This window comes from Mya arenaria, chromosome 11 (genome assembly GCF_026914265.1).
Source record: "Mya arenaria isolate MELC-2E11 chromosome 11, ASM2691426v1".
Classification (NCBI taxonomy): Eukaryota; Metazoa; Mollusca; class Bivalvia; order Myida; family Myidae; genus Mya; species Mya arenaria.
Window position 1 is genome coordinate 45,560,824 of NC_069132.1, and position 21,386 is coordinate 45,582,209.

Consider the following 21,386-nt stretch of genomic DNA (forward strand, 5'->3'; position numbering starts at 1 on the left):
GAAATAAGAAGGTTGGTAGTTGCCCGCTGAGTTTTGCTCTCAATAAATCCACTAGTCTTACAGTATTTTCGATATGTGCAGAACAGTGTGAAGTTTTTAGTATAATTCCATTTTGTTTTCAGATTTGTATTGCATTGAAGCATAGTTTATGTTTGCTCTTAAGACTGCATTTTCACAGATTGAACGTTTTGACAAAAAGAAAATTTGTCTTGAAATGAACCAATCTTTGCGTAATTATACGGAAACCAGTGTTTTTAAACTGGTGAGAAATATCAGTTCGCAGTTTTTAATATTTACGTTCGAAAATGTATACGTATGGCTAAAATCGTTACTAACGCTTCAAGCTATGTGAGCATTTGAGATGGGTTTACAAACACACCCCGACTGATGACAAATTGAAGAGAAAGGCCATCTATTGGATAAGGGAAGATCAAAAGGCGCTTGGTTGGAACGATGCATGCGAAGACGAGTTTTTTTCGGGCAGAATTATCATGAAGTACTGACTAAACGTTTTATTCACTTGTCAAATAAATCATGTTGTAGGTTTCATTGTACTCATTTGGATATATCGACTCAATAGTTATCACAAACATGAACAATTAATACAGAAAAATGTAAATAGTTCTGATATGCAAGTACTGAAAATAGTAATAGTTACTGCATCCACAGTCTGAATAATTTAGATTGTACACGAGCGCTTTGGCCATAGTGTTATATTTCATTTTGTATATGATTTTTAAGGACAACGTTCAATAACTAACGTATGGTGTAAATGAATAGCTTTGTTAAATAGCCGCACGCTATATTAGTTATTGAACGTTTAAGCTCTGCCTATTTGTTACCGTTCCGATGTAGTCGAAAACAAAGGAATAACTCTCAAACAAGGTTCAATATCAATTACGTACTGGCCTGGGTCGCGGAGCGACACACCGCTTCATCAAGGTGAATCTTCATGGCAAGTTTGTTTTGAAAATCCTGTATAGCATGGTTAAGATACAACCCGGACAATGATCATTTCAACCTTAGACCTCTTACCTTGACCTCTGAGGTAAAGACTTGTACACGACACGTCACCTCATAGTAAGCATTCATGGCAAGTTTAAAAAAAAATCATGTAATGCAAGGTCAAGATACAGACCGGACAAAGATCATTTTAACCATGAGATACATACCTGGGTCTTGTGCGCGACACGACATCTCATCATGGTGATCCTTCAAGGCAAGTTGAAAATCCTATAATGCATCGTTAAGATACAGTCCGGGCAATGATCATTTCAACCTTTGGCATCTAACCTTGACCGTTTCGGTCAAATCCTGGGTCTTATGCGCGACACCTTACCTAAACATGGTGAACTTTCATGGCAAGTTCTTTGAAAATCCTATAATGCATAGTCAATATATACCCCAGATTAGTTCAACATTTTACCTCTGACCTCGAAATTGACCTTTGACGAACAGACCTACGTCTTAAGTGTGACATGCTGCCAAACTCTGGTGAACCTTCATGGCGAGTTGTTTGTAATTCCAATAATGCATGGTCAAGATGTAGCATGAACAAGCATAATTTTAACCTTTGACCTCTAACCTTGATTTTGAACTTTGAGATACAGACCTCGGTCTTGTGCGCGACACGCACCTCATCATGGTAAACCTTCATGGCAAGTCTACTGACACCTTTGAAAATCCTACAATGCATGGTCAAATTACAGTCCGGGCAAGGCTCATTTCATCCTTTGGCCTCTTACCTTGATATTCGAGGTACAGACCTGGGTGTTACTAGACAGACACATATGTTACCTTGGCATATAGGTCAAAATTTGATATCATAAAGGCAAATTGATTACCTGAAAAAACACAGAACGTTTGAACACAATCAAACTCGTTTTGCAGTTATCCTTACTGTCGCGTGTAGTATTGTTATTAAAAATTACGGCATGACTATAAATAGTAACCAGGCATTATACAATGCTATTACAAGTACCATTATCGCGACTAGGTGTACATTGACTTTCCAGCTAAATGGTAGTCCGTTAAGAAGATATTTTAAGAATCATTTGTCAATGAATCCTTGAATAAAAACAAGTGCGGGTGCTGGACACACGTATCTCACGTGGATTGACAATCAGCTACTTTATAACGATTAAAATATCCAAACGAATGAAAATAATGGCTGCACCTGTACGTACAGCTTAGCCTACTCCAAACAGGAAATATATTTGTTTCCGATTTTACTGCGAAGAAATGGATAAGGTCGATCGGCTTATTTTCATTTTAATGTCATTTTCAAATTTTTTACTGTCGCCTTTTTGTTCGAGTCCATGTCAACCACAAGCTCCATAAAATCATAACAGGAAATCGTTTTTTACTCACAAGAAACTATCGAAAATAAATATTCAAAAAAATAATAAACGTGCGCTGGCAACGGTCGGGAAAATGAAACGAACATGGTTTTTACGCCTAAGCAGGAATTGTTTATTCTTTTATCATAACAACAAGGCGTAATACATTTCCCCCAGAATAACTAAGTACTGGTGTTGGACACCTACATGACTTTCACGTGGTTGGACACCCTGTAAGAATGGAATCCGGATGACTTTGATGGTCTCGAACATATCCCCAATCCTAGTGAGAAACTCTGGCAACCAGATATCATGCTCAAAAACAAGTTGATTACGGCTTGGTGTTCTTCTCTTAATTTTAGTCAGAAACTATTTTCTTTGCAACATCATATTTATCACATATCATGTGATTGTTTTTATGTACTGTAGGGTTAACCAGGATCCCTGGAGAATACCCAATTGCCCGGCTTGTTGACCACAAACCAAACACATTCGCACCCAAACCAGGAATTCGACGCGGGTCAGTTGAGGAGTTGAGTGCGGTAACCACTGCGCCAATTGGACAACTAGACAACTTGTCATGTTTCTTTTAACAATAGAGAGCAGAGAAGAAAACATTTTTAACTTGCCACTTTGTTTCGATTTACTTTACATATTCACAAGTTAATGCTTGACATAAAACATCAATCTTTTAAAATAAAATAAAATGTTTTCATAGCTTTCGCATTACAATTGCTGACCGGTGAAGCATGAAGTACACGCGATTGTACATATTTATAAAATAGTGCTTCTGGCGTGAACTGAATATTCTTCCGTTGACATTGACCATCGTTGGCTATGACAACGAAATCTATTAGAAACTAGGAAATAGTATCATTGTATGTGCATATGCGGACAGATATAACGGCCATTACAGCTGTTCAAGCAATTAATAATACTGTTTAGAAAATATGGAAGGAAATGTAATAGTTCTCATGAACTATTAATATACATAGAAAGAACATCTATTTTAACCAGCGCTTCTCATTTCTGACTGTCAAGAGGGTTTGGCCAGGCTCTTCAAGAAACAGCAGCATGGGAGGAATAGATTGAATGATTTTTATAAAACCTTAAGGATATCATGATTGATATAAGTGCACATCCTGCAAGATTTTCATGTCTGTTTCTGGTCGTTTCTCTGTTGAAGTTAATTATAATTAGCAAAAACTACTCTACATTCAATATATTGGATAAGTTTGTGTTGTATCGATATATTGACAAATATTTTAAAATAGCATTAACATTATTGCTTTTGTATGTACATTGTATACTTGCGAGTATATATCTACACAACAAACATATCTGTTTGGCCGATAGCGTGCACAAATAAATTATTTCAGCAAGCATGTTTGTTAAGTCTCAAAATAAATATATATATAATTGCAAGTATACATTATTCATACATGGCAGTTATGCAAATGCTGTATTAAAAATGTGTTAATCTATTGATACAACGCAATACCATTCAATAAATTCAATATTGGAAATTAAATAAAGTTTGCTTAGCCTGATTACTGTGCTCGCTGTAACTGAATTGATTCTCTCTATCGCATACTCAACCTAAGCATTATTTTATCGTCAATCAATTGGATTGCTCCAGTCAATGTTAACCCCTGGTCATACTGACTGTAACAGAACGACAACGCAGAAGTTTCTGTAGTTTAAATAACAGTTTTAAAATTTGTTTATAAACCGACACTTGTCTTAGAGTTGTTGATAATGTCCTGTTTTGTCTCCAGTTGGTTTGTGGCTACCGAACATGATTTATTTAGCAACAACAACAACAACAACAACAACAACAACAACAACAACTACATCAACAACAACAACCTTTAATGCAATGGCGATATTAATCGCAACAGCAAAAAGCACGCAATTGAGTATACATGTGAGGGTATCAGATATAATTGTCAGTATATATATGCATCAGATATAATTATCAGTATATATATTATAATATTGAAAATCTAGGTGGGGACAATGTTATTACATTTATATGACATTATAAAGATTCAAATTAATAAAATCAATAATGGTCTAAAAATGCGATGTTTCGATCTTATTCAAATGGACCGACACAACAAATACAGGCTAAGTAACGTTTAGAAGGTGCAATTGCCAGATTTATGTTGTTGTGATGGGGGGGATTTAAGTATCAGGCTGATAACGTTATTGATGCAATATGGATGATAGATCCTTCGGAAGCAAAAAAACCCATCCAAACCATGATTAAATCAGTCTCGGTTTGATTAAGACTTTTCGTTGCCAGCAATAGTAAGTGAACCCTGGTAAGGCCCACTTTCTCTTGTCATATTAAATCTTTGCGATTGCATTTGATGAATCATTCGAAATCATAGCAATAATTAGGCATTGATTAAATGATACATTGGCTGTTTTCATAGCATTGCTGATCACTTCTGTAATCAGTGGTCTGCACAGTTCATACCGCCTCAATTTGCAAAACAACTTAACTATTCCGCCTAATTAAAATTATGTACATGACTGTTGGCCTTTATTTTATTTAGGCTTTCTTCTTCTCTTATAGAACGGTAATGTGGTAATACCCACAGCCTTACAATGTGATGACAACCAGCTTTCTTATCGTAAAGACTGTATCAAAACAAACAGAGACAACTGTAAGCTGGGTTTTCAGCTAAAAACATATCTCCATGTATAGTAAAATCACGCGGTTTAGGCCCAACGACCAAACAATGCAAATGTTGCGTAAGATAATGTTCACTTTCAAAGGATAACCAGGCGATAGGCAAATATTTCGGTCATGTTGTTGGACAACCAGCTTCACGCTGGGTAGGTGCAATTAATATAATAAAATTGCTGTATGATTTGTTTTCAGGTAAAAAAGGTGAAATAATCATTTGAAATTACGTTAATAGTTTTTATAAGTTAATTATTGATTTCATTAACAATATGAGTAATCATTTGAATTAGCAGAGGATATATTATATAAATAGATGATCGGAATATGTAAATGTTTATAAAAGACGGAAAACATTTAAAACAAATAAATAGTTCGAAAGGTAAAGACCGTTTAGAAGATTGTTTCATATTATAGTATGTTGAAACTTATCAGTTGAGTTATCATCAAATTATAGATTGTAGAAATGAAATGGTTACACTATCTACTTTTTGACCTCCAACGGTAACCTTTCAGTTAAGTCAATATTTAATACAATGTGTGTATCGTTTGTATAGAGTGCAGTTATAGTATAATACCACCTTTGTTCCAATATTCGTACAGTATTGTCCGTTGGAGTTGTATTTTCAGGTAATATAGATATTTCTACTTGTGTCTCTGAATGTGGTATGGAGGTTGGTGACATCCACCCTAGAAAAATGGCTAGTTTAGCGTAAATGGATCCATTTAAATCAGGGGAGTACACGTATTCCGAATTTTGGAGCTTGATATGCAAAACGGCGGCGAAACCATGAGGAAATAGGATTTTTGGAATCTTGTTTTCGCCTGGTAAGTGGTATAAAGTACATATTTTAAAAATATCATGACGCTCATTCGGCTCTACAATTACAATGACTCACTCGGCTTTTTATTTCATGCGTTTAGGTTACGGAATAATAAAAGTTATCGAAGGAAAACCTTCGGCCAGTCTGTTGTTTACAAATGTGGGAAGCTAGATTTTGACCTTGGTTTAACCACCTAAATGTGTGCTGAAAATAGTTCAACCACCTTTTGGCATCTGCACTGAAAGACACCTTTATATATGAAAACAAACTGTGTGACAAATTAAAGTTGTGACAAACGTTCCATAATATTATGACAAACTTTCAATTATATTATACTATCACGTATTGTATACAAAACAACAATTTATACATGCATGCTCTCCTTTGTCAGTTTGGCTCTAGGAACAAAACAAATTGGTCTGATCAAAAGTGTATAGCTATTCAGGGTTAGACACTAACATTTTTCACAAGGTAGTCCCTCGGACTACTGGATCCCAAATCTGGGTAGTCCAGCAAAAACTCTGGTAGTCCATAAAAATGCTAGCCTGCAACGGATTCCTTCAGTGTTTCGTAAGACTTAGCCTTCTTAGAACATTGTCAGTATAACCCTTTGATTGGTCATGATTTTGTCTCAATCTTAAAATTTCCACATACTTCAAAACAATTTTTGGCCTTTAAATTTAATTTTAAAACCAAAAAAATGCTAAAAACTATGCTAAAATACCTCAGATTAAAAATCTAAAAACCATGCTAAAATACCCCATAATCTGTCACTTTTAGGAAAATGTTGCAATAAATCACTTGACACTAACACACCTCGACTGAGATCGTTGCTAAGTTATGGCACAAATGACAGACATCCTACTGATAAGCAATATTTGATTATTGGCATCCTACTATTCAGTATTCTTTGTTAATCTAAACAACATATCATATCACTTAAAAAAAACATGATGAAATAAATTCCGAAAGTATTATTAATTATTTTTTGTATGGGAGTAAGATAACAATTAACATGACGCTGCCTGTCACTCAAACTAGCGTCCTGATTAGGCAGGGCTTATCAGTTGCCGTTGCTATCCGCCATGACCTCCGATAATCCTCACATATCAACAGTAGTGTAATTACGCTGTTATATATATTTAACACAAATTATGTCTCATAATTGACCTTACGACAGGATTTGATTGACAGGTCCTATCAGCCAATCAGAATGTAGAGCTGATAAGCCGTGTTGCTATCCGCCATTTTGTCCGTCAAACTGACCAGAGTCCGTCATATACATGCGCTGGCAATTCCTCGCCTTTTTAAGTATTATGGTAAAAAGGTATTGTCATGGCACTTGTAATTCGGATACAAGGTAGCCAGGCCGACTAAAGATGGCTTACAATTCGTTCCGTATTCGAAACCAGCGAGTTATTTAGAAAAATGCAAGTGCTGTATCAAACTCTGTGGAAGACCTCATCAACAGCTGAACTTGGAAATTTTGAAAGATCGTTCAAAGGCGAAACATCTATACGTCTGTACAAAAGTATTTTTTTGAACAAAACTACTTATTTCAATCCGCTCAAAATTTATTTAATACTGAAATTGTCCGTGCATGACCTAAATAAGTGTTTCTATTTTTAAACTATAAACATCGTACATTTATGCTTTGGCTTGTGATGTCAAATCGGCATTAATGGCCATTTAATATCAGGTTCAACATGGACACGATTGATTTCATTCAAGATAGAGGTATTTTTGTTGATACCGTTATGTAGTTTTTATAAACTGCTTTGCTTTCAAAGTAAATCAGGAAATATCGTACAACTAAATTTTTGTCCGAACCATCGCATGCTTCCGAATCTCATATACTCGTATAGTTCCTATGTAAACAATGGCTTTTGTAGCTGTCATTCCGACACATTTCATAGATTTCTTATTTTCATATCAGCACTTTGTCGACGGGAAATCCAATCAAGAAAACACTGACCCTCAAGATGCTACTGTATTTGACCAGCTCACACCAGCTAGGCCTCCTCCAAAACTCAGATAAATATTTGAGCCACCAAAACAAAACGAGAACAGATCGGTCTGAATCGTTAAGGTATTATTTTCTGTATAAAACAAATTATTTCACTGTACATTTAAATCAATTATTATGTTCATTAGAACTAGATTCTGCCAAACATGTGCTGTAAAGACTTAGACTTATTATGAATAAAGAACAAGTCAAACATGTACGTATTTTCATTGTTATTCTTATATTTTGGACCATTTACGTAAATCTACAATATTTAATGATAGGTCATCCAATGTTCAGAATCCGGATCACATGCACACTCGATTAACAGTATTCTTAAGGTTGCACTCTCACAGAATTCTAGTTTGACACTTTTTGTCTCAGAATCGGCTTATTTTGGCATTCTTTAAATTAAGACCTAATATATAAATCACAAAGCAAACTTCTCCGAGCCAAAACATGATAAATGCAATCGAATCCTGTGTAAGTTGTCAAAGTGATCAATCTGTGAAAGTGCAGCTTTAACAGTGAAAAATAACTTCTGCTAATGCTATATATTTTAAAATATATTTGCCATTGCAATAAAGAGATATTCACCTACAATATCTTACATAAACACCAAAGAAATATCAAAGTTTAAGTAATGTTTGCAAAACAACAATGTATTTAATAAATCTGATATTAAATATGCAACAACTGGTGTTATACTCCAGAACTGAAGCTAACATCATAGAGGTACATCCTTCCAAGAATCCATCAAAACAACATGCTGAACAACTTCAAGAACTCTCTTCAAAAGACCACACTTTCCTGAAATAAATAAAAGATGCCAATATTAAAATAAATCAGTTACATGTATTGTTAAATATTTTAATACTAGCTGTAAATGCTACTGCCTTTGATGTTTGCTTTCTACATGTATATCATAATGAAATATTGACAAGATACTAGCTAATGTTTTGTGGTTGTTGTTTTTCTCTGGACAAATAGTCCATTACTTTTGTACAGCAAAGTAAAACTAAATGTTATAAAAAGCTTTAAAATAGGTCATACCGAATATTTGTAAAACTTGTCATCACTGGTTTTCTCTTGCGGTTGACATTGCCTGGACTGGCAAATATCATGTGTGTGTGTGGGGGGGGCGGTTTCCGGTCTTATGCTAGGTCCCCTGTGGCGGTAGGCTTGTTGAAGACAATAATAAGGGGTCTTCCTTATCTCCATCAATCAGAATACTTTAATGGTGTCAACGGTAAATAGCAGGAGACCCTCCACCAGCCTTAACCGGTAAATGGGGGGAGGGTAGTGTGTGTGGGTTAGAACCAGCTGACCGGTCAGCTTAGTTGGTTAGCGCGCCGGGCTAGTGTTCTGGTGGTTGTGAGTTCGAGCCCCACACCGGGGGCACTTTTCCTCCCAGGTCTACTTTTACAGCCAGAGTGTGTGAACATGTTCCACAATTTCTGTAAGAACAAAAATCAAAGCATGTGAATGTTTGAGCAATGCAAAAGTTACGATTGGTATCACCCACGATTGTCACTTGTCAACTATTACATTATTATTCATAAGGGGGAGTGTTCAATCGCTTAGAACTGAAACTTTTTATGCAGAACCCCAATAAACCATTTCTACTCATACTATAGAATACAAGGTTTTACTGTATAGCTGGCATGTAACTGTAATTTAATGTCACTTCCGGGTTCCCCATTCGGGCCATTTATGATTTACTCATATTGTGCGATGATTTAATCTTTGTTTCAACAATACTGTAAGAATGGCCGGTGTTATTAAAAGTTAAACTTACCCTTGTTTGCATTTACAGTATGCGTCACACACACGCTTTTCCTTTGTATCGATGTCAATGTTGACAACATGGCGGCTATCCGATTTTCTCTGACTTGGATAGATTTCACCCCGTAAATGTTAGATATCGTCATTTTCTAAAGATATATCGAGCCTTCCGATGTAGCAGCCAGTTACAAATTCCTTTGACTTCTATTTTTTCGCATTGTAATGTCGCATTTATGATAATTTGTCAGGAATATCGGAAAGCGAAACGACGCGTGACGCCATTTCTTCCTCGTTTGTTTGACGGACATAGACAGAGTTCGCTCCCTTGATATCAGGGGGCGTGGCTTAGAAGCCGCTGTCGTAAGGTCAATTGAGAGATAGTAAAGACAGTTTAAGAAATCCGAAATAATGACATTTTCCCTTTATGCTGCTAAAATTATAATTGATAATAAGGGACTGTTTAGTAGACTAATTCAATTCTCAAAATGTCTTAATGTAAACGTACATAATATACGTATATTTCCGTTTTAATAGCATAAGAAATATCATTATGAGAATTAGTGTACAATATTGATGATATCTTGCGATTTAGTTTGATTTTGAAATTTGTCTCCTTATTGTGCGAAAAGTTTTAAAACCGAGGCATATACATTTGCATTTAAGTTTGTTTGACATATTAGTGAAAAAGACACCTCAATTTATGTGAGTTACATTTTTTATTAAATTTAATTAAATATCTGATATATAGCTTAAGGTCACAAAAAGTATATACGTATAGATAAAACAAAATCAAAATTTTAAAATGACGCAAATCAAAGTAAAAACCTTTGCATGTATAATGACTATGGTCGTTTCAAAATTTCTATGCTGATTGTTAGAAGAGTTTTGCATTTCATTTAAAACGGAAATTTATTCATTGAGAGAAACAATAAGGTAGTTATATAAATAATGATAATAATGCATTACACTTGTGTAAAACAGGTGATTCTGAATCGAAAAAGGAAGAAAAACAGCGAAATCCATTGAGTTTTGACAATGGATCTATACAAACATCTTTTTTGTTGATTTTCGGATAGGAAATTAATACATGTTTTGTTTCCCTTTATTTGAGTTTTAAAATAGAGACTGTCATTGTACTGTAACAAAATTCCGATGTTATTTAGAAATAAATTATTTTAAAGTCTAGATATTTTCTACCTGAATTATACATTGCATACAATTAATAATAATTGTCTTATTTAATGTTATACTTGGTTTTATTGCTATGTTTTACCATGTTCCATGCATTTTTTATCTGATTGTCATTTATAACTTTTGTATTATTATCGTCTGCTTCTGGGTATTTGTCGGAGGTCCTTTATTTAGAGGTCATGTGACACTGTAGGTGTAGCCTTATCGCTATCGGCGTGGTGTTATTGGCACTAGCTTCAATGTATAAAATGTTACATTTTGGCGCGAAAATTAAAGCACACAACTCTGTCATCGTCTGCACTTACACTGCATTATACCTGTTTTGGCAGTATGATTAATTTATCAGCTGTTTTTCTAAAACCCAGTTTTAAAGATTTCATAAGCCAGACATAATGTTCCTTCTGTTTGGTTTAAATAAACACCGACATTTGGCAATACCCTAAACCATAATAATCATGACGTATTTTCAGAAAACTAAAAATAGTAACAACCGTCAAGTGTTTATCTGCATCGTTTCTTTCATTGTTTTTGACTGAAAATGCAAGGGATTTAGAAAATCTGCCACTTGGACCCAAATCTACCTTGCTGACATTTAAGCAGAGGTGCACATGTCTGACGATTAAAACACACCATAGAGTGTGAAAATCGTTTTTCCCTTTCTTAATAAAGACATTCTACTGACTGGTTTAAACATTAATCGAAAGGCTATACGAAATGCGCGCGAAATTCGGTTAACAGTCCATGTTGTCCGGAACTGCTCGGCCATCTCCGGCAAGCTTTACAATGAGTGTTTACCGGTGATAATCGGCTTCTTGACATTACGTTTTACGCAAGTTTAAGCGTAATAAAGATTTTATGCTCAATTAACTGATGTGATATTTACTTTCTTCTAGTAGTCCGAAGGACTATTGACTTAAAATGTCTTGTAGTCCGACCATAAATCTGGTAGTTTCGGACTACCGGACTACTGTTAGTGTCGAACCCTGCTATTGATATTAACTTTGCCCTCTATAACTCTTCTGTTGGTATGTGCTGATATCAATGATCGGTAGAAAGAATATATGGTCTTAATCGTTAGAAAGAATGAAAAAATGCCCGATAGGTTATGATTACAATTTGGAACTATGCAGATCATCAACTGATGAAAATGTGTGCCCCTCTGAATATCGCATTTAAGACGTTTCGCGCTTTTGTTTGGTGTGAAACTGAAACGGCAACTCTAAATTTCTTGGTTTGCCTGGTACAAGGCTTGTCCGTTTTCCGTTTTCTAGAGCGGTTTAAACTCAGAGATGATATCTTTTTGTATCTCGGCATAACGTTGGCCCTATCAATAGAAGCATGACGTTAATTCGAGTGTTAACAGTAAACAATATTTGCAATTTATTACTGGGTCTTCTGATGTGACCATTATAAATTAGCAAATATAAAAATAACTATCCACTGTAATGGTAAGAGGTTGTAATATTTTTATCAGTTGGTTGTAAGTACTAATAATGTGAGAAAAAGAAAATTAGACAGTAAATAAAAGACAAATAAATCGCTTTAAAAATATTTTTATAGAAAGTATTCAACACGTGATAGTTTAATATAATCGAACGTTTGTCATAATATTATGGAACGTTTGTCACAACTTTAATGCAATTATTCGAAGACCAAAAAGAACAACAATTGTATTCATTCCGTACTAATCTAACTTACAATCACAAAAAAACATTTTATGTATCATTTGAGCATTTCTAAATATTGGGTCAGGTCTAAATTTGAACCTCTTGAATCACACGATATAAATTATAATTGTAGTGACATTGACATGGCAGAATATTGAAAATGTAAATAACACAGAACATTTCTGAAAAAAAATATACACTGTGAATAGAATTGTGGGAAAATATAATTGAAGCAGTAGCAAACAAATCTGCAAATGTGACACTGGTCATTATATTAAGTGCAGGTGTAACCGTGTTGGATTAAAGATGTTTCCGTTTCAAGACCTCGCCTTGACCACGAACCTATGGTTTATACATGTAGGTCCGTGCCTTGAAAAAGAATAACATGACAGCCTCGATAGCTTCAATGCATGTAAGAAACAGACCACTTTATCACTAATTGATCAAAGAAAATAATTGTGATAATGCACCAGTCAAGTGTAACCACGCCCCCCCCCCCCCCAGGCCTTGGGAATAGCGGGGACTTTGACTTTCGGTCCAGCTAAGCCTGGGCAAAATCCTCGCCCTGCGGGGACGTACTGCTCCTGAAACCCCTGCCAAATGCCCACGCACTCAAGGGACTTGAGGTAAGGCCCATTCCACGCTGTATTTGGCTGGAAGACAAAACCACCGCATTCACCCGGCACTGCGGGGCCACCTGGAAGGTAAAAACACAGCCCATTTTCCCGGTATTCCCCTGGACCTGAGAGGGGGAGGCGTGGCTACAATTGAATGGTGCATAAGAACAAAGAATTTAGAAACTTAAAACAGTCATTATACTTATAAAAGGTTGTATTTTCTGGTTTTACTGATGTTATTATAATATCCCGGAACAACCTATTTTCGACCACAACCTATTTTCGACCGCCTCCTGAAAATGGGTAAAACACTTCTATTTTGAGTCACTTCCGGTAAAAATAAGCTCCAATTGTTAACCACAACAGTAAAACTGTCAGAAAACTTCATTTGAAAAAGAATGGGAATGGTTGTGTTAAAAAAACTTAAGTTATACTTGAAACAACACCAATTTGTCATTTTAAATTAATGCCAAATTAGACCCTTCGTTTAAAATTATTTTACTTGTAAAATACTTCTTTAAAATCGTGTTGTTTTTGTTTGCCATATCTTACATATCTACCAAAGCCTAAAACATATGCCCTATTGTTTTCTTAGTATAGTGCACAACATTAAAAGCGCATCAAAATATGGCATGTTGCTTATTCTAAAATTAATGAAATTTATCTACAGGTAACTATATTGAATTGCATTTGGGCGCTCAGTTACCATAAAAATTAAATATTGCAGCCTAGGCAGGTCATATGAGGCTAATTGGACCAGTGATAATAGGGTTCATGATGGGTTAGACTGTTTCTAAAACATTTACAAGTCCTACTTTTTTATCTGTTGATAACACTTGAGTATATGAATACTAAGAAATGCATTTTAGAATTAAAAACAAAATAACTCACGAGAACATGTTCAATGGTTGTAAGTCGTGTGTTCGGCGTGTATTTGAATAGAAGTTTTGCACTCAAAATCAGATTTAGTTATTATTTACCACTAAATTTTGAGTACAAAACAATGAATTATTAAAAACACAAATGGATAATTATTGCCTTCGACGCTGTGAAACTGCTGTTGTTTACTGAATACTATATCCATTGACTATGACACTGATTTTAAACGTGTATTTTACATTACGAAAACTGATTTAGTAAACTGAAAATTAATACCGGAAATGAATAACAACGGTGCGTCCTGCAAAATATGCCCGACAAAAAAGACTGTCAACAAATATCAGCTGTTTTGCGGTTACCCGGACCTGATTTTGTCCTGACACGAGGAAAGTTTGCTCGCGAAGAATGTAAAGCATAGAAATACCTTCAAAAAAAGACGAAGTCGACGTTGCAGGTTTAAATTTTAAGTAAAAGAAATTCAGAAAATAGGGAAAATTGAGAAGTATACAAAAACAAAATCCGCGCTGCAAAATAATATGTGCGGGCGCAAAAAAAGTTTTTTTTAGTTTTTTTCCTTTTTCGATTTTTAGGTGCGGCAAATCCGACGAACTAATGATCAATTTGTTGTGGCCTTACCAGGCGGAAACAGGTTCCAAAAATCCTATTTCGTCATGGTTACGCCGCCATCTTGCATATCAAGCTCCAAAACCTCACTTAAACCCTTGCAGATTCGGAATACGTGTACCCCCCTGTAAATGTAGTTTTGCATGTTGACTTGGAAGTATGGTCATGACTCGGGTCTGGTCGACATTCGGTCTCCTTAATAATTATTTTGACAAGTCATTGTCTGCTTCTTTTTATTACAGTTCATTCCTCCGAACGAAGTGATGTTCAATAGCAAATATCAACCATTTCAGAAATTGAACCATCATTTTGACGAGATATACATGTATTTTCTTCGTTTCATTTGAAAGATTTTGTAATTTGAAATATTCAGGGATTTCTTTTAAATACATTTCGTTCATGTTTCGATGCTTGACTATAAGTATATGTCAATTACGGCAATTTAAATATGTTCAAGTATATTTATATTGATTGAATATTTTCTTATAATTAAACGACTGGTGTTATAGTATATTTTATTTCTTTCTTTTGCATTGAATAGTATTAAATAGAACACGGGTTACAATAATTCATAAGAATGACCAATATTCGTCGAACAATATATACTTTACTTAAGGTAGGAAACTTGTTAAAAAGAACTTTGCACTAGATTTGTATCACTTTTTTCGCGAGTGTAAAGAAAAAATAAGCAATCCTTGTTTTTGTTTATTTATTTCCTTAAATGTACCTGTTTTCTTTTTAAATTGCTTGTTCTGTTCATTTGAGGGCTAACATAAAAATATTGCGAGACATCGAACCTGCAAAATAAGTCTTTTTGCTCAAATATATATATTTAACAAAGTTTAAATGAAAAAGGCAATACTAATAGTACGGAGTTTTCGGTTTTGAAAGACAGAGTAGTTCAAACGATCACCAAGATCCGTTCAGTTACATACATTGAAATATTTTCTTTAAGTATGCTTACTTGTAAAGGAAAACACCATTTTATGTAAAAAGCGAGTGCAGTTTTTCGAAAAAAATAAATTGATAATTGATATTTTTCATAAATGCATGATTTAGCAAGTTGTTAAAGCATTATGTTTCAAAATTCATGTTATATTGATTATAAATACGAGTTCCACTTATAGTCGGGTATATGCTCACAAGAAACATAAACTCGATGAGCTTTTTTCCGACATGAATAACAAAAATACATAACATATCAAAACATAACAAAGAGCTAGTGACCTGGAAATAAAAGCATACATTTTTCAATAGGTACAATATTGGAACAAGTATTTACAAAAGCCGTTCCTAAATAAATTAATCCATAAAATTACAAGAAGTTTGATGGATTAAAGCACTAGATACAATGATGACATGAACTGGTTTTCCCGGCTGTACGGTCAATCCACACGCACACGGTGCCTCTAGTTAACATACCACCGTGAAATGGTTAGTTCCTTCAAGAGTAAAAATTTAGGATAATCGTATTCTTTTAAAACAGCAACATTGTAAGTAGCATTATGTTCATGGAAATTACAGCATGAAACAGTGATGTATAGATGGTAAAAATGTTATATTCAATTTAGTTTGCTAGAAAAAAATCTTTGAAAGTATAACTAAGAGGAGGAATTTAATTTAAATACTACTATAATTTGCTGATATTATCAGAAACAATACCGTACAAAGGCATGTTTGCTTCCATGATTGGGCCAATCTCTACCATATAAGTCTCTGCCCGGCCACTGTCTTGACAACATCAGCACCTACCACTGTGTAAGAATGTTCACACAACAATTAACAGAATAACCGTTTTTTTACACAACTAAAGCCTAAAAATGTGTCAACAACATAGTGTGGTCTTCACTCTTTACTTGAACAACGACCTGTCTTCAAGCGAATCAGACTGGTCTCTGACAGTGAGGGATGACTGAATACCCATGTATAATGAAACAAACTCTTAAACTAAGAAAAAAACGTTTTTATCCAATGATCATCACCAATTGTTTTGCTAACATGTTCGATCTTTCAAATTGTTTCATTCAATAAATGGCGGCGTATTAATTTGGTCATGTATTCATGCCCTATTGAATCTAAAATGCATTACCTGTTATTATTTGGAACATTGATGCATAAATAAAAGTTTTTGATAAATTTTAATAAAATGTTTGCAATAAAAAACGAGTGGATAACAAATTATAAAACAAATATCTCAGAACTTTTTCTACCTAACCGGAAATAAAAAAGAAATTGACAGCTACGTAATCAGCTTTAATTTTGCGTGTAGGGCGCTCACGGGGATCGACCTAGAAATCACTCTTTTAAAAAAATATGGGTATTTAGAAATAAAAAAAACTAATAAAAACTAATAAAACTCCATATTGGCATAAAAGAAATAGAAATCATGTGATTCGCCACTCGTTGAAAAAATGTTTTCTATGACACTCGTGAAATAAAATACAAGCTCACACTGAAATCAACAAATATCCTGTATAAGTTGTAAGAGCTGTTTGGATTTTAATAGTTTGATCTGTGAATAAAGTATGGATTGGAAACAAAATATAGCTATCGACCATTTGATATCTCAGAATATCCTTGAAGTAACGTGAATATTGTGTTCCTATCTTATCAATCAATTTCTTATTGTCCGTAAGGGGTGTATTTCATTCCATAGGCTTACTTATAGCTCTGAATGTGGTATGGAGGTTAAGGACATACACTCTAGAAAGAAATTGCTAGTCTTGTCAAAATTGGGTTTGTGCATGTTGACTTGTAAAAAAGGTAGGTAGGGATTGCTCACATGTGTTACGGTATTTTCAGAAAATACACTGCAGTGTGATTCATTAAAGATATATTTCTATTTTTTAACTTGTTATAGTGTTGTTAAAATAAAAATAAGTTTTAAAACCACATTTATTTATACATAGTAAACGTATTAGAATTATTTTGAACTCGTTTCAATATAGATTGTACGCCATTTCTTTCCCTTTCTCGATTCAGGTACTGGTACATGTCAATCGATAGTTCATTTGTGGAATATATCAGGATTTTTTTTTAAATAAGTAAGTACATATCATGTCAACAGAAGGTTTAAGCTTATTAAATGAAAAACATATTTGTATTGTATTGTATTACAATTCATGTTTGCTCTTAACTAGCTGCTATATTTTAACACGAATTGTAAAATATATAAATGGTTTACTCCTTTCAGAAAAATGGCGACATTTGTTAATGAAGTTGACATCAATTATGCTATCGAATCTGATCCTGAAGTTGACATTAAACTTCCTGATTCCATTGATACATCTGACAATGATTCCATTGATACATCTGACAAAGAAGACTTTCCGGAAGTCGAAGACGAACTGGAAGTAGATGTATCTATATTTGGCGAGATTGAAGGTCTAGCCGACGTGACTCTAGTGGTTGAGGACCGACGTATCCCCGTTGTCAAGGCGGTACTTTCACTCGCATCGCCTGTTTTCCGGGCCATGTTCCAGTCTGACTTTAAGGAGAAGAACCAAGAAGAGATACGTCTTGATGGCAAAAAGCTCGATATTTTTGTGACGTTCCTGCGATGTATCTACCCTGATCTAGAGGAAGAAGTTACAGGTTTGTCATTTGGAAATGTATATGTTATAATGTTCATTGTCTGTAAATATGAGTCGGTAGTATGTGCAAATCATGCACATTCTAATTTTATATTGATACCATTATTGGACAAAAATGTTGTTATATAGTTCATATTTATATATATATAAAATGTGTGTGTGTGTGTGTGTGTGTGTGTGTGTGTGTGCGTGTGCATGTGTGTGTTGTGATTGTCTGGTTGGAACTGCTTCATTATCGAAATTTCCTGTCTTATCTTGTTTTCAGTAGAGAACGTGTACGATATCATTTACCTTGCAAACGAGTACCAAGTGTCCCGTTTACTTCGATCGTCTGAGAAAGTATTATTGGTCGAAATGGAAAAATTTGAAGATATCGAAAAAGAAAATTGCTGTTTAGAGGTTTACCACCATCTTGCTATTGCAGACACGTGCCAATTAGAACGACTCAAAGCTTTCTGTGTTAGCATCGCCTCAGATGCTTGTCAGGCTGATAGAGATGCAGCAGTAGAAGTCCATCCGGTATCGAGTGATATTCAGAGATGCATTGAAAAGCGAGTGATAAGAAAACAAGAAATTTACCTTGCTGATTATGATGCCTTACTTGGTAGTCTGAATCATGATTCCATATGTGATATTCTTAAACAAAAATTACAAATAGTCGAAAAGGCCCCAGCATCCTTTGGAACTCCAATACAAAACGTACAGACACATGGAGGATTTACATTTACCCAAGTGCAACAAAAACAAAATAAATCATCAGTTTTACGAGGTTCTCCTGTAAGTGTGTCAAATGCAAAAGGCACAACACGAGAAGCAGACGTTCAGGATTTATGGAAAATGCATTTAAGGAATTTGAGATGGGTTTACAAACATACCCCAACTGATGACAAATTAAAGAGACAGGCCATCTATTGGATAAGGCAAGCTCAACAATGGTTCCGTTGGAACATTGCATGCGCAGAGGAGTTTTCTCTACTCCCAGAAATTGCCAAGCATGACATAAAGGGGAGATATATCATGAAGTACTGACTGATGGCTTTATTCACTAGTCAAATAAACCATGTTGTAGGTTTCGCTGTACTAATTTGTGCGGTGTAAATGAATAGCTTTTTTAAATAGCCGCACGCTATATAGTTATTGAATGTTTAAGCTGGGCCTATTTGTTACCGTTCCGATTTAGACGAAAACAAAGTAAACACTCTCAAACATGGAGCAATATCAATTTACTGAAGTGCATGTCATTATATATGCAAAAAGCTACAGAAACATGCTCAGTAGCAAAAAGTTTAAACATAAACCCGGTTTAGTGGCAATGGACAACGCCAATATAACATGTACCATTAAACGTGTTCTGTTGATTTCATTGGATAATCATAACTTCCATCTGATTGACATTCGGTCTCAATAAATATCTTAACTTTCATTATTTGCTGCTGTTTTCCTTTTCCTGACGAAGAGTTGTTAATTATTTTCGTTTTGTTTTGTTGTAGTCCCTTTTATTCCAATTCATTTTAGAATGTTGGAAAATAGAACACTAGAAGTAATCGCTCGTCGTTAAAATCGCAAACAGTTCAGTTAAGCATGCTTCTTTCGATGCCGATTATTTAAACAATTATTATTTAACAATTCTTTCTCAACAAATCTCTGAGTTAACAATTATCTTAGGCGCCTTCCACAGTACCAAAGTCGACTCGAAGGAACAAAACATGTTTCAAAAGTGTTTGGAGAAGAACTTTTTAAGATATATTTATCTTTCGTTCTAATCCTTTTTTAGATTGTACATGTGTTTTCTGTTTGTCTTTATGTTATGTGTGTATACGCTGATGAATAAAATATGTTTAAACTAAAAGTGTTTGTTTTTTATATAGAATTTAATTATTAAGCACACATAATACATATATCCTGTGCAACATGTGAAGGTGTATTAAGGAGTTACGCAAATTTTACAAAAGAAGATTTTATCGCATTTTTCGAAAAAAAAAATCAATATCTTTTTGTGTCAAAACATTCAAGATTCAAGTTTACCCTCTCAACAATGACTAGCAGCTTTGTAATGATTGCTTCTTTTTAATTTGCGGAGTCGGACAGTACTTTCATTTCACTATCCTTATTAAAATATCCGTTTTATTTGCATCAGAGGAATTTTGCACTGTGGAAGGTCATTAAATTACATTTGAGAGCTAACTCATTCAAGTATGATTTCATTGTACAAATCTAGAATGATATGTACGATATCATAGTGAGCGTGATTGATATGAGAATCAACAAGTTAAAAATGAGATTTCGCAACTTTAAAACAACTTTAAAGCAGCACTCTCACATTGAACGTTTTGACAATTTTTTTATTATTTGTCTTGGAACGAGCCGATTTTTGCGAAAATCCATGGAAACCAGTTATAAAAGACTGTTGACAAACAATTAGATCGCAGATTTTTATATTTATGTTAAAAAATGATGTTTTATGCATTTTTCTTAAACCGTTAGTAACGGTTTAAGCCATAAAACATTAATTTTCGAACGGAAATATGAAAATCTACGATCTGATTTTTTGTCAGCTATCTTATAATATTTTGTTTGCAGATATTTTATGCAAAAACTTGCTCTTTCCAAGACAAAAAATAAATAAGTTGTAAAAATGGTATATCTGTGAGAGTGCAGCTTTAAAACTCAACTTCAACTTCTACTGTACGTTATTATTACACGCACATGGTACAAATACACATTCAAGTCGTGTTTCTCAACCAAAGAGAATTACTCATAAAACATTTATTCTGACACTAAATTCAGGTAATACTTTACGGTATGAAAAGTATGTAAATTGAAAAAAGAAATGCTACTTAAATTTTGTTGATGTACATGCACATTTGTTATTCTATATGCATCCTCCATGATCTTACACTGTATGTCACAAGTTAAACTAAACGTCCTCTACATGGTTATTTTAAAAATAGCGAAATGGGTTTTAAGAGACTATCTCTCACATATTTCAGGTCTACACTGAAGTTATGTTTGTACAAACAGTAACAGCAGGACAATTATTTGAGCATATTAATTCGTAAATAAAAGACTTAAAATATCCAGTAGCCAAAATGGGAGAGTATTGTTTGAAATCATTTATACATGTAATATACAATAACCAAAGAACTCCTTATTCAAAATTTTAATGA

At 34.4% G+C, this 21,386-nt stretch overlaps 2 protein-coding genes and 1 long non-coding RNA gene across 8 annotated transcripts in view; 2 read left to right on the forward strand and 1 right to left on the reverse strand.

Moving 5' to 3' along the window:
* The window catches only part of LOC128208105 (BTB and MATH domain-containing protein 36-like), a 28,279-nt gene extending 24,910 nt beyond the window's left edge, over window positions 1-3,369 (forward strand). The window contains exon 3 of the mRNA XM_052911453.1: window positions 2,769-3,369. Within this exon, the coding sequence (XP_052767413.1) occupies window positions 2,769-2,932 (164 nt within the window). The 3' untranslated portion in view covers window positions 2,933-3,369. The remainder of the gene's footprint in view (window positions 1-2,768) is intronic.
* A 1,731-nt stretch (window positions 3,370-5,100) lies between these two features.
* On the forward strand, window positions 5,101-20,057 carry LOC128207588 (kelch-like protein 38). 6 transcript variants are annotated; one of them, XM_052910624.1, is made up of 4 exons: window positions 5,101-5,186; window positions 17,609-17,670; window positions 17,820-18,220; window positions 18,485-20,057. In XM_052910624.1, exons 3-4 carry the CDS (start codon window positions 17,824-17,826, stop codon window positions 19,246-19,248), a joined length of 1,161 nt encoding a protein of 386 aa, XP_052766584.1. In that variant the 5' UTR covers window positions 5,101-5,186; window positions 17,609-17,670; window positions 17,820-17,823; the 3' UTR covers window positions 19,249-20,057. The 6 variants fall into 6 exon arrangements, 4 of the variants coding, with proteins under 4 accessions (XP_052766584.1, XP_052766580.1, XP_052766581.1 ...); XM_052910620.1 differs by lacking the exon at window positions 5,101-5,186 and adding an exon at window positions 5,616-5,664; XM_052910621.1 differs by lacking the exon at window positions 5,101-5,186 and adding an exon at window positions 5,686-5,862.
* LOC128207589 (uncharacterized) lies at window positions 8,071-9,941 on the reverse strand. Its single transcript, XR_008256731.1, has 3 exons — window positions 9,662-9,941; window positions 8,917-9,320; window positions 8,071-8,673 (listed from the first exon to the last, which is right to left on the reverse strand). It is a non-coding gene; the product is annotated as an uncharacterized LOC128207589 (long non-coding RNA).
* Window positions 20,058-21,386: the final 1,329 nt, after the last annotated feature.

Coding starts and splice junctions, on each gene's coding strand:
- LOC128207588 (XM_052910624.1), top strand. CDS start 17,824: ATGGCGACATTTGTTAATGAAGTTGACATCAATTATGCTATCGAATCT. Junction 18,221..18,484: donor TCTAGAGGAAGAAGTTACAG/GTTTGTCATTTG, acceptor TCTTGTTTTCAG/TAGAGAACGTGTACGATATC.